Raw genomic sequence first — 12,943 nt, 5'->3', positions numbered from 1 at the left:
ACAGCTCCTGGAGGATGCTCATATACAATGGGACAAAGCCTCAGCTGTCCCTATCCGGTACTGGGAGTAGTCCTGCTTCCAGCTGCAGTGTGGATTAGGGATCTCCAGCTGCCTCTGGCAGACAGTATTTCAACTGATGCTGTGAAGTCATTCACCTGTTTTTCCCACAGCCACACTTGCTCAGTTTCCAGCTCCACCTCTAAATGTGGTACAGATGCATTCAGCCAACTTGGATAATGTCTGGAATAAAAACAGGTCCTCCCAGTGTAAAATGAAGGCAAAGCCTGGCATTGTGATTTGTGCAAATCTATTTGAGTTCAAACACTTTTTCTTTTCCACAAGCTGTTTTTTTCTGCTCCTTACATTCAGGCTTATAAACGTCTTGTCATGGTATTCACATGTCCTTACACCTATGCAAAGCTTTCCAGTCTTGATATGTAAACAGCTGAAGACTGCCTCAGACTCTTGGAGACTGCATTTTGGGATAGCAGACTGCTGCATGTTATGGTGGTGACGAATCCTTATTAGATGCTTAAGGGGTGACTTTGCCTTCTTCCCATCTCCATCTGATTTTGAGTAGTAATGGCAAAATCACCAGAGGAGGCTGTGGGAAGAGCGCTGCATTCCTGAGCTGGGTGAAACAACTGGTTGTGTGGACTATTTGCTTGAGATCACATAAACACTTTAGACTTGAAAGAGCCACAATTTATAGATTCCAGTTTGTTTATATTTAACTTTGTAGATTTTGCTTACATGTTTTGCTAGTCTAAGTCTTGATGCTATACTGGTCTGACTAGATCATGTCAAAATTTGCTGTTTACCAGCACAAAGGTACAAATAGTGGTATATTGCAATGAAACGCCTTGTATGCAAATGAAACGCTCAGGCTGTTCATCAGGTTTGTAGAGAACAGATTTCAGCGACACCCAAGGGCCTTAGTAACAATTACTGTCCAAGCTGCATGAAAAACGGTGTACATGAAGACAGTCAACGTGAGAATTCACCTCAAAGGAAATTTGAGAACCTGAACAGACTACCAAGAGCAAGCCAAATCAGTGTGCAACTGTTTTTATTGTGCAGTGTCACTGATTTCATCCCCACGAGGAAAACCCCTCTGCTGCTCATACTTCCGTTCTTCCATTGCTGCCGTGGGTGCATGACACTTGTTCCAGGACGACCCTCCTGCGGTCCCCCGCCAGGTAGGGCAGGAGGACGCGGGCACAGGCTCGGCGTTGCTCGGGGCGCCCCTGCCCCGGCAGCAAACGCGTTTTCACGGGGCCGGGCGCGGGGTCCCGGCAGCGCCGGGGCCGGTCCCGCCTGCGCCCGAGGGGGCGGCCGGAGGGGCCGGAGGGGCCGGAGGTGCCGCGGGGCCGGAGCGGGGCCGGAGCGGGGCCCGGCCGCCGCCGCTGAGGGGAGGAAGAGGCACCGGGCACGGCGCTGCCCGCGGCGGAGGCACGGCCGGACCCCGGCCCGCTCCGCCCCGCTCCAGCGCTCCGCCGCCCCCGGGCGGGCGGGCAGAGGGAGGAGGCGGCCGCAGGGAGGGACGCGGGGCGGGGCGCAGCCGGCGCGGAGAGGGGCCGGCCCCCGCCCGATCCGCTCCGCGCCCGCCGTCGGTGCCGGTGAAGGCGGCGGTGGCGGTGCCGCCGGCTCCCGCCGCCCCCCCGGCCCCGGCCCCGCGTCCCTATGGCCGGGCAGGAGTGGGACTGGTTCCAGCGCGAGGAGCTCATCGGGCACATCAGCGACATCCGAGTGCAGAACCTCCAAGGTAAACCAACACCCCCGCGGAAACCCCTCCCTCCGCCCCCGCGCCGCCCCGCTCCCCTGCCCGGGCTGCTCCCCTGATTCTGCTGCTCCCATGCCCCTGCTGCTCCCCTGTCCCTGCTGCTCCCCTGTCCCTGCTGCTCCCCTGTCCCTGCTGCTCCCCTGATCCTGCTGCTCCCCTGATCCTGCTGCTCCCCTGTCCCTGCTGCTCTCCTGTCCCTGCTGCTCCCCTGTCCCTGCTGCTCCCCTGTTCCTGCTGCTCCCCTGATCCTTCTGCTCCCCTGATCCTTCTGCTCCCCTGATCCGGCTGCTCCCCTGATCCTGCTGCTCCCCTGATCCGGCTGCTCCCCTGATCCTGCTGCTCCCCTGATCCGGCTGCTCCCCTGATCCTGCTGCTCCCCTGATCCTGCTGCTCTCCTGATCCGGCTGCTCCCCTGTCCGGCTGCTCCCCTGATCCTGCTGCTCCCCTGATCCTGCTGCTCCCCTGTCCCTGCTGCTCCCCTGTCCCTGCTGCTCCCGTGTCCCTGCTGCTCCCCTGTCCCTGCTGTTCCCCTGCCCGGCTGTTCCCCGCCCGCTCTCCGTGCCGCCGTGCTCGGGCTCCGGCAGCTCCGCGGAGCGGGGGCGGCGCGGGTGCGGGGCCGGAGGAGGAGGAGGAGGAGGTCGGCGGGGCCAAAGTTTCCCCCGAGCGCGGCGCCGGCCCGTCCGGCCGCGGAGAGCCCCGGAGCTGGGGCGAGCGGCGCCGGGCCCCGGGGCAAGGACGGGGCGCGGAGGCTCCGCGGCTCTGGGGATGCTGCGGGGGTGGCACTGCCGTGTCCCCCTGGGCGGTGCTGCCACCCACGGCCTCCCCCGAGCACCGTCGGGGCGGGGTTGCGGGCTCCGGCTGGGCTCGGGGGAGGTCGGGGTGGCCGGGCGGCGCCGAGGCTCAGCCTGCCGTGGGGTGACGGGATGGCACCGCCAGGTCCCCGCGGACATGGCCGGGGCGCCCCAGCCGCGGACGGAGCCCGCCCGCCGCTGCCCAGCGCACGTCTGGGGTCACTCGGCCGCGGCCAGAGCACGGCTCCGGCCCCAACGCCGCGATTTGGAGCCGACGACTATCAGAGGACTCGATTTAATGTATCTTCTAATAAGCTGCTGTTGAATAAACATGGGCAGGGCTTTTGGATAAATCATCTACGAGATGCTGTCCTATTCTGCCACAGGCTTTGCAGGCGGAAGGGATGCAAATACCTGACTCTGAATGTAGATCGGTATCAATGTAGTAGTAGTAGTAGTTGTAGTTCCTCCAAAGTTATGTTTGCCCCTCACCAGGTAACTCCTCGTGACTGGAAAAGACTGCGAGATTCCATGGAAGAGGAAAAAAACAGCAGTGGTTTATGGGAGAACAACTTGTTTAGTGTAACATACTGAACTTAATCAATAACTCACATAATACTGCGATGTATCTTCATGTTCCATAAAAATAATTGACTTGAATCAGAGGTCATTATCTCTTCCTGTCTATGCATAATTATATTAAGGCACTGACTACTGGCAGAGCAGTGCAAATGCTGGAAATTACTTTCGGTTTGGATTGATTATAGAAGATACATAATTTATCAGAAAAGAGAGTCAAATTAGCCATTCTTTCAGCTCTGGTGTATTACTGCAGTTAGCTGCTGATGGAGTTGCTCCACATCATTTTGACCTGCATCATCCTAACCTCTGAAATTCAGATTTTGAGTACAGTCAGGACCGTTGTTTCCAGGTTGCATTCCCCTTGGGTTTTGACAGTCTCTCATTACATTGTAGTTCTATGCAGTTTCTGGCTTCTGTCTCAGTCCCTTTTGATTCTCTGTGTTGACATGGCTGGTCTGCCTCTGATCTCTCGTTGCTCAAAACTATAGTAGTTAAACCAAGTTTAATCCGTAATTCATGGGCATTTGTGAGAAAGAATACTCAATCATTTGTGAGAGAATGGTTAATTTCCCTTTCTGGAACTTAAAATGCATGTATACAGATGCACACAGCCTTATCTAAAATTCCAGTAGTTGTGTAGGAGAATGTCATCCTACAGAGCAAATTCCTTTGAATGACGTTATGTTCATGAAAAAAACCTCCTGTTCTCTTCTTACTATCCAAGAGAAATTTTGAAACTTATATTATCACCTTGCGTGCACTACTAAATAGGTTTTTAAGAAGTTTCATGCCTCACATGAGATCTTATAGGGCAGAAAAACCATTTGTTCTAAGGTGCTGATCCAAATCAAGTGATAATAGCTGTCACAAAATATATGATTTGTAACACATAGTTCTCACATGATCTTCTAGAGATGAAAAACATTTTACAGATGGCAAGTCTAATACTCGTGAGAGAGTGTGATTTTTGTCGCTTGGGAGCTTGGTGGCAGAGCATGATGCTTCTCTTCAGAACAGTTTCTTGTAAAATGGCAGCATATGCTCTATGCTCATATGTAGTAATTAAAAGTGTTTCTGCTTTATAATTCAAAATTCATTCTCTCAAAACAATGAAATCTGAATCATTGCTTAGTATCATTGTCTATCTGCTGCAGAATAAATAACACCCTTGATGTGCTAGAAAGTCAAGAGTTTAGGATGAAAAACTAGGTGAGGACAGCAGAGTTTCCATCAGCACCATCAGATCCCCCCACAGGGCCCTGCTGCCCAGAGCCACATTAAAGGTCTCATGCCGTGGTGGTCCCTGTGTGCTGCTGCATCTCCAGCTCCTGCAGAGCTCTCTTGTGACACCAGCTGTGTTTAGAGTACGGAGTGGATGGTTTGTCTGATTCCAGAACACTCCCATTCAGTGGGACATTTAGCATATGGGGAGGTGCCTCCTGGTCTCTGGGGAACCCATCATGGTAATATAGACCCAAGAAGAAGTCAGGAGAGGATAGAAGGCAGCAGCTAAATATTTGCAGATATGAACAACACATGCAAACACTGGCATGTCTGCCTGCAGAGGTGGAGACTTCTGGGCTGATGCACAGAGCCAGGGAAATGTGAGGTGTGCAGGGCAGGTAGAGGCAGTACAGCCACACTGTCCAAGCCATCCTGCCCAGCTTGGAAGAGCTGCAAGAGCCCAAGTGCTGATGACTGTGAGAAAGGGTCCTGAGCAGCCTAACTGGTATTAAGGTTTCTGCAGGAATCATACAGACATCTGCTGTAGTAGTTTACCATACCCTTTCTGCCTCCTTTTTTAAAAGTGAAAATTGTTTATTTCTCTTGAAAATGTCTTCATTATGTCTTAGCTAAGCTGTAAAGCATTGCTGTCATAGAATTCTATTTGAAGATAGCATATGTTGCTTCAGTCTGTTGCATCTTCCCTCTCTAGTTCGGTTGTTCCACATCCAGGAAGAATCCAAATGCCAACTGGAAAGTGTCTGCTCTTATGAAGATGCTTTTGCAGTGGTATGATCCCACCAAATTGAGAAGATGTTGTTGGTGCATGTGCTGGCTGCAGGAATAGCTGCAGGAACTATATGTTCTGTCATGTAACTGTATAACTAATGAGTGAAATTATGGCCTCTGTGGGTTTTTCAGCTTTTCCATAGGAAGACTAAAACAGACAGCAAGGGGTAAAATGTACTAAATGGGCTGGACTTTGGGGGTGAAAAAAAAGAATGATTTTAAAAATGGAATTACATCTTGATGTTTAGGCAATAATGATGGGCTTCTATTTTCCCTTTCCATCAAGAGATTTTCTATTGTATTTTTTGAAAGAAGGAAGTGAGATTTCAAAACTGTGTCAGCTAAGTGATGGTAAAAGCTGGGTGCTATTCTTCCATTTTCAACAGAGGTGATTTCAGAGAACAGAAGCAGAAGTGACAATCTAATGGAGAAGAGGAGAGGGGAATATAAAGAAGGAATAAACACTAGGTGTGGTGATGTACAAACCAATTTCCTCCCTCCTAGTCTGTTTGGTTTCTAAATGCATTTAATAAACTGATACCCTTGTGCTCTTTGTTCTGTTTGTATATTCTCCATAGTGAATTTCTCCATGTACTGAGAGAAAAATGGAAAGCCTGCACAGAATGTTGGAGCGCATTGTCAGGCAGGGGAATGCTCAATAATTAATTTCCTGCCAGGAGATGGGTTTTTTCCCCTTTCTTTCTTTCATTATAACACCATTGGGAACATTTTGTTACGATACAAGAATATTTTAAAATCTTCCCTACTGGAAGCTTGATTTAGGATCATTGAAAATATACTTCCTTATGTGGTGAATTGCACTTGTTAGAAAGAAGCAACATCCTCTCATCCTCATTTGGATGATATGTTGGTTGCGTGCTTTGCAATAGTCTAAATGTCTGTTGAATAGCACATATCTTTCCTTACATTGCTTGGAATGAAATGTATAGAGATGAATAATTGTGCAGTCAGATGTGTTGTTCATCTCTGGCAAACAAGTGCTGCTAACACAATTTTAAAATAACTATGGTTTGAATGTTCATTTTGTATATTTCTAATAAAATAGATAGGCTGGAGTGGCAGAACTCTACATTCTGCTATCAGAGGACAAGTCAAGGTCCTGCTGCTCAAACTCACTCAGGGTTTGATCCAGAACTCACAGAAACCTGTACATGTTTATTCCTTGGTTTCTGTAGATTTAATTATTTTCTTGATCCTCGTTCTTGCTCTGCTGAGGGGCACATGGCCTTGAAAAGGATTTGGAGGGCTACACAGGACTTGTAGCACTGACAGAAATAATAGAGAAAAAAGGAGGGTGACAGACTGGAAGAAATAACCTGAACAATATCAGCCCCATTGGTTCATTGCCAGAGTTTATATCTCTGGGTGAATCACTTAGTCATATAGTCCTAGCACTCTCTGATTTTGCTTGTCTTCCTGTTTGGATCTTTGAGATCTAGACTTCATAAGCTTTGGACAGTAGTAACTGTAATTGTCATTAACATGAATCTCAGCATTTCATGAGGTAACAGATTCTGAAGCCTCTGTCTCAAGAAGTAATACAAATGCTTAACTCACAGAAGTTAATTCTGGCAGTGAGAGTATCTATATATCTTTACTTTGCAGAGGCTTAAGCATCACTGATGGATGATCAAAGGCAGGTGCTATAGTCAGACCTGAAAATGTTTCTCTCTGTACTTTTCTTTTTATTTGTGTGTGAGGCATATTTTTAATTACTTTTGCACTTAACTACAGACAATAATATTTTTCCTTTAATTACAAGATACAGCAGCATTCAACTTGTTTGCTATAGTTTGACACGCTTTTCAAATACATGGAAATTTCACAAGTAGGAGGAAACCTTTTTAATGTATCCATTCTGACAAAAGTAAGGTGCTGTAGCTGTTCAGTACTTTAACTCTTCTATAACTTGTCATCATACTCAGCAGGATTTTTTCTGCCTATAGGCATGTTCATTTAGTGGAGTTCTTTGTAGATTCAGGTGGCATTTGGAAATATTAAATTGTCAGGAGAACCTTAGGCAAAGCCCTGTACAACTACAAAGTGATCCTATTCTATATAAAAGTGAAGTTAAATAGGCCTGAGAATTATAAATGTGAATCCCCCGAATAAAGATTCAGATCCAGGTATAAGATGCCAAAGTTAAAGCTGGAAACCAAAGAGTCCTAGTGGGGATGGTCTTTGTAAGGGCAGTCTCTTACCTGACAGTATTTGTCAGCAATGGAAGGAAGATTTACCTGCTCCAGGTGTAGGAAACCCTGGCACTGAAATAAAGGTGCAGTAAGAGGTGAGACAAAGTGCAGATTGCATGTTTCAGCATGCAGTTTTAACAAGGTTAGTGCCTAATTTCTCTAACAAATTAGAAGTCTGGGTTCTCTGTCCCATTGAATGGATGAAATGACACCAAATTCAAATCATGCCCAGTAGCTCCACAGTCACATGAACTCACTTGTGTACTTACACCTTGTCTTAAGAGAGACGTGTTGAGCAGCTGCATGGATCTGACTCGAGGCATGGGGTTGATGTGCTGTCACTTACCAACATCACCTTCTCTGTCTCTCCTGGGTGAGCTGTTGTTCAAGTGCTGACCAGCCTCAGCATTAGGAGAACTGGTGAGACCTCAGATCATATCACTTGCCTGAAGTCATAGTTTAAAAATGACAGTCTTCAAAACACTGTGTTAAAACTAGTGATGATTTAAAAATATAATGGACTTTTCATAGTTCTCCTGGTTGTTTTTTGTTTTGTCCACTTGACTTGGACAGAACTTCAATTTTCTTTCTCCTAAGGACAATTTCAAGGTTATGCCACTTGCCTTCTGAAGTATGTGTAGCATTTATTTTGAAAATATTACAAAGAGATTACTTGATTTCCTTTTTTCACATTTAAAGGCAGACTTCTGTTGGACTAGAAAAGGCAACCTTGGGCATTTTGGCTTGTCAGTGTCCATTTAGACATTATTTGTTTACGTCCTAAGTTGTTGAACCTTAGGGTTGTTTCAGAATGATTTTTAAGGGCATATGTCTAAAGGGAAAGAGCCAAATATCTGTCTTGTCATGTAGAAGTCAAAATGATCTCAAAAATGTATTAAGGAGTAGATATTATCAGATAAGCAGTGAGATGGCAGTCAGTGCTGGGGTGGTGAAGGGCATCACAGCACCTTATAAGAAATAAGTGTCTTTTTCTACATGTCTCTGTACCTGTTATTCTATTTTTATATCTCCTCAAGCAGTTAAATACAGGGGACTGTAGGTGGAGGATTGCAGGATGAATTTTGCTTCATTGTAATTGCTGCATATTTCTGTGCAAAGAGCTGAGCTGTATTTTAGCTGCAGTTTGAGGCTGTATAGCCATGAATAAAAGTTTTAATTGGAATCTTCTGGGGATGGTTGTAATAGCAACAGCCTGGATTTCTACAGAGTGAATGCCTGTGGACCTGTAAGCTTTAAGCAGAGGATTTCTTTATTAAACCAGAAATCCCACTGAATCTGAATAGATGTTATCAAAAACACTTAAAAGATGACTCTAATCCTGTGCCCATTACTTAATTTGATAGGGTGATTCAAGACATATTTGTTACAATAATGTAATACTTTGAGGGATTCTATTAACTTTCCACTAATTAATTTCAGACCTAAATTAAAATGTATTTTATGCTCTAGTGTCTTGGAAGTTACTGCTGATGTTGGTCAATGTAATTCAGACCTAGTATTTTTGTGAAGAATGAGTTACCTTGGTTTTTATACTTTTAATATTAGCATCTCTTACTGCTAGCAGTCAGAAATGACGTTTCTAGCCTTTCTAGCAAATCTAGTGTTGATTTGCTTCATTGTGTTTTTCCTCTTTTGGTAGTGTAATTGGTAGTTTAACTTCAGTTGTTTACAAAATAAATACTCATTAAATATGTTGTCACCGGGTTAATTTTAAAAACAAAATTTATTCCAGTCCTTGTTATATTTAATGCATTCATCCTTTTGGATCTTCATTTTATCATAATTAAGACTGGAGATGAGTGCATTTTGTAGTGTCCAAAGCTGCTCTTGTGTAGTGTCCATTACCAGGAAACACTTTCTGTTTAGATGCTCCATGTGCCTGAGTTCCTTTTGATGCCTGCTAAGGTCAGAGGTGCTTTATCCATACCCATGGAATGGCCCAGATGCATTTTTACTCATCCAGCAGCTTTTCCTAAGTTTTCTTTAAGAGACACATGTAACAGTGCACTAAACCCCCGACGACTGGGAGGCCATATGTTATTCATATGCTGTGAGAGTCTCAGCACAGCCTGAAGTGTCCATTTCACAGGACTCCAGCTGAAGCTCTGAACTGCAGCCAGAGCAGAGGGAGCAGTTACATGCACAGGCTGTCTTTCTGTTGTGCATTAATGGCCAGATAGAAGTACTTTGCCATTTTGTTCCAGTCTTTTTGAAGAACCCCCTAATGTATGTCAGTAGGTATTTGGTGTATTCAGTCAGGGTGGTTCACAACTGAGGGCTGATTATGCTTCTCTTGGCTCAGTGAGAAATGGGAAGGGCAAGAGAGACCTGGCTCTGTGACAAGTGAAAGCAATGCCAATAAAGATAACTTAAAATCTGATCCTTCATATGGCTGCATCTGGACACATGATTAAAGTTTTTTGGCTCTTACGATGCTCATGATAAACATGAACTGCAGTTGTAACTTAATAAAGATACAGCATTTATAAATAACATAGAATGAAATGTCTTCTTCAGAATTATTGTCTTAAATACAAGGAGTGAAACATGAATCTGTCTGGGCTGTTTGCCCAGGGAGTAACAAGGCAAACAGAAGCAGGCCCATGGGGAAGAGCGTGTTCCTCTGAAACCTAGATAGTGCAGGAGGGACTGTGGCCAGCATTTGCACGTCATACTTAAACTTGGCGAAACAAAAAAAATCCTGCCCAAATGAGAAGATGATCTTTCAGAGACAAAATTCCCGCTGACTCTCCCTTTCTGATAAGGTACTCCATAGGCTTGTTTCTGGTACAAGACCTGAGTCATTCCAAGAGTAAGAGTTAAAGAGTAACTGGGAGACATTTGGTCCCTCTCCTTATTCTCAGATTTCAGGCTGTGTAGGGGACTTCCTGGCTTGATGAGTAATGCCACTGAACAACATTTAGTTCCTGTTGCTTTAATTTTTGTTTGGTTTTTTTCTTGTTTGTTTGTTTGTGTTGCTGTTTTGCTTTTTTAGGTTTGTTTGGTTGGGGTTTTTTTAAGATCTCTCAGGAAAAGGGATGTTTTGGAGTTTTAGACTCTTGCCTGAGTTTTTCTGTTTCTTCCCATCATAGAGAAAAGAGTTGTTAAAGGGCATAATCTTGGTTACAATAACATGTGCTCAGTCTTCTTGCAGAAGTTGTTTGGTTATTGACACTGGAAAGAAGACAGAGTATGAATTTTTACCATCTAAAATGCATTTCTTCTTGTGAAAGTAGACAGTCTTTTTGATGTATTCAGTGTTGGCCTTTCAAAACTTTAAAACATGTTTCCTTATTCTTATCAGAAGGATTAAAGAAGATAGGACACCTTCATTAAACTGTGTGTATGAAGAGAGGAAGCACCATGTCCTGGTTGCTAGCACAGCTAAGGGATGCTGTAAAATCCTTTGTTCTAAGCTGCAGCTGACAGTATCACTCATCATGAGTTTATTTTAATATAAGAATTTGGAGGTTGCACCAGTGTGACTCCTGTGAAGTCAGGAAGTGGTTGATGGGTTGACCCTGGTGATGGGAGCCCATTTCTGCAGGAGAAGGATGGTGCACACTTCCTGTCCACACCCAGGCACAGCCAGGAGGGGCCGTTCTCAGGTGCTGAGAGATCCCAGTGGAGTGAGGAGGTCTGGGAAGCTGATATCCATCTCTTTCAAAACTCTTCGGAAACTAATTAATACAGCAAGTTGTATTCAGACTTTGTTTTAACTGCTCAGATCTTACTACTTTTCAAGCCCTTGGCACTCTTTAATTTTGGGAAAGGACGAAGCATTATTTCATTGCCCATCCCACGGATGACTCTAGAGCAAATTTTTTTCATGCAGGATCTCAGTTTTTTTCATGCACAGTGAGTCCTTTGCTTTTCTGCTGGCACTGATTACGAAAGCCAGTTGCAGAAGCAGTCTGGATGCCCACAGCAAGCACTGATGAGACCCCCTTGCTGCGTCACTCAAGCCAGTAAACAGCTTTGTCATTTAGGCACTTAATTATGAACTGAATGTTCACTTGACCTCTTATATTCTCATTTCACTAATGAACCAAAGCTTAGGAAGAGTGACTGACTTCAGAGCTGCAGCAGTTTGGGCTCTTTGAGCCAAAGTTTCCACTCATTTCATTTATCATACTAATGATCAGTTTTGGAGCCTAAACACAGGAGCTGCATGGAAAATAAAGCATCATGTGCTAATGTGATGGCCACGTGACAGAAAGATTGGCAGGGGCTGCCCACTTCTTGGCTTTCTGGTCCTGCTACACATGTGTATTCTTGCATGCAGCATCCTTAAAGAAGAATGAAGGGGCTGTTATGGATGTGGAAGCAGCTTTTAGGAATTTTGGTTTTACAGAGTGGGTCCAAACTTGAGTTCTGGTACTCAGATAATACTGATGCCCATAGGCTTTCTTTCTTACTGCTTTGTGTTTGACTAAAACTGAAATGTGTTCCTACTGCATTCTAACAGGGGTTAATTTCTGGTATTTTAGTGTTTGAGTGTCTCATGGTGTTACTGTATTTCTGTAGATGACATCCTTAAGTTAGGTTTGAGAATAAAAGACACATGAAAGTCAGAGGATTGATTTCAAAGTTATCGTGGCAATCTAATGACATGCTTTTCTATGTTTGAACATGGAAAATTTTGATGGAGCAGGCCTTGAATCTTGATACTCTCCTTTCAAGGTGACCATTGGAACTACCTGACCAAACTCCTTTCTTCACATATTCCTCTCTCCTTCACTGTGTTACAGCAAAAGCTAACAATGTCCCCTAACAATTCATGTGAGCTCTAACACACATATACTGCCTTCTCCGTAGTAAACCCTTAAATGCTGATAATTACCATGGAGCTACAGACCCATCTTTCACCCCAGCCTGTGGTGTTCTCATGTTTGGTGGCAGGTGGTTCCCCTTTGGGCTTGCATGTGTTTGTTGGTGTTCTGTGCAGTGCACACCAGTTGGTATGAAGGTTAACTGCAACCAGATTTCAGTTTGACTTGGCTTGGCTTGACTTTAAATGCAAGAACAAAATGTTTGTAGAATAAAATAAACCTGCTTTGCTCTACTTTTTCCCCATTTGTGAAGATGCATTTTTTGATGTCTCATGTTGATCATCTCTATAAATTACTAGTTATCATCTTCAGGTAGAAACTCCTTTTTCCTCTAAGGGCTTTGGAATTACCTCAGTTAAGATCCAAATTAGCTGTGCTCCCTCTGGCTCTTTGTACTGTTCTTTCAGTTCACTGAGTTTGTTACAGAAGTTTTGTTTATTTTGTTTTGAGTATGTGTTTCTAGAAAGAAGATAAGTGATGCTGGGGAAGGAAGAAAACTTCCTGCTAGATGGAAGAGGGTAATTAATGATGAACATCTCCAGGAACTATAATTTGTTTTCTTTGAGAAATGTATGCTAATAAAGGCTTTCTGCTTGCATGCATAAATGAATCAGATTAAATTTTATCCCAGCATGAACTTGCTGTCAATTCATGCCCTTCAGTTCAGTTCTCAGAATCATCCAAATGTTATTTTAACAAAAAGCAGTG

General features: G+C 44.7%; 1 protein-coding gene across 1 annotated transcript in view; it reads left to right on the top strand.

Moving 5' to 3' along the window:
* Positions 1–1,602: 1,602 nt before the first annotated feature.
* The window catches only part of CLMN (calmin), a 75,574-nt gene continuing 64,233 nt past the window's right edge, over positions 1,603–12,943 (top strand). The window contains exon 1 of the mRNA XM_066321813.1: positions 1,603–1,765. Within this exon, the coding sequence (XP_066177910.1) occupies positions 1,684–1,765 (82 nt within the window). The 5' untranslated portion in view covers positions 1,603–1,683. The remainder of the gene's footprint in view (positions 1,766–12,943) is intronic.

Source organism: Sylvia atricapilla, chromosome 6, assembly GCF_009819655.1.
Source record: "Sylvia atricapilla isolate bSylAtr1 chromosome 6, bSylAtr1.pri, whole genome shotgun sequence".
Lineage (NCBI taxonomy): Eukaryota > Metazoa > Chordata > Aves > Passeriformes > Sylviidae > Sylvia > Sylvia atricapilla.
Note: the sequence above shows the minus strand (reverse complement) of the source record. Positions and strands in the feature narration are given on the sequence as shown.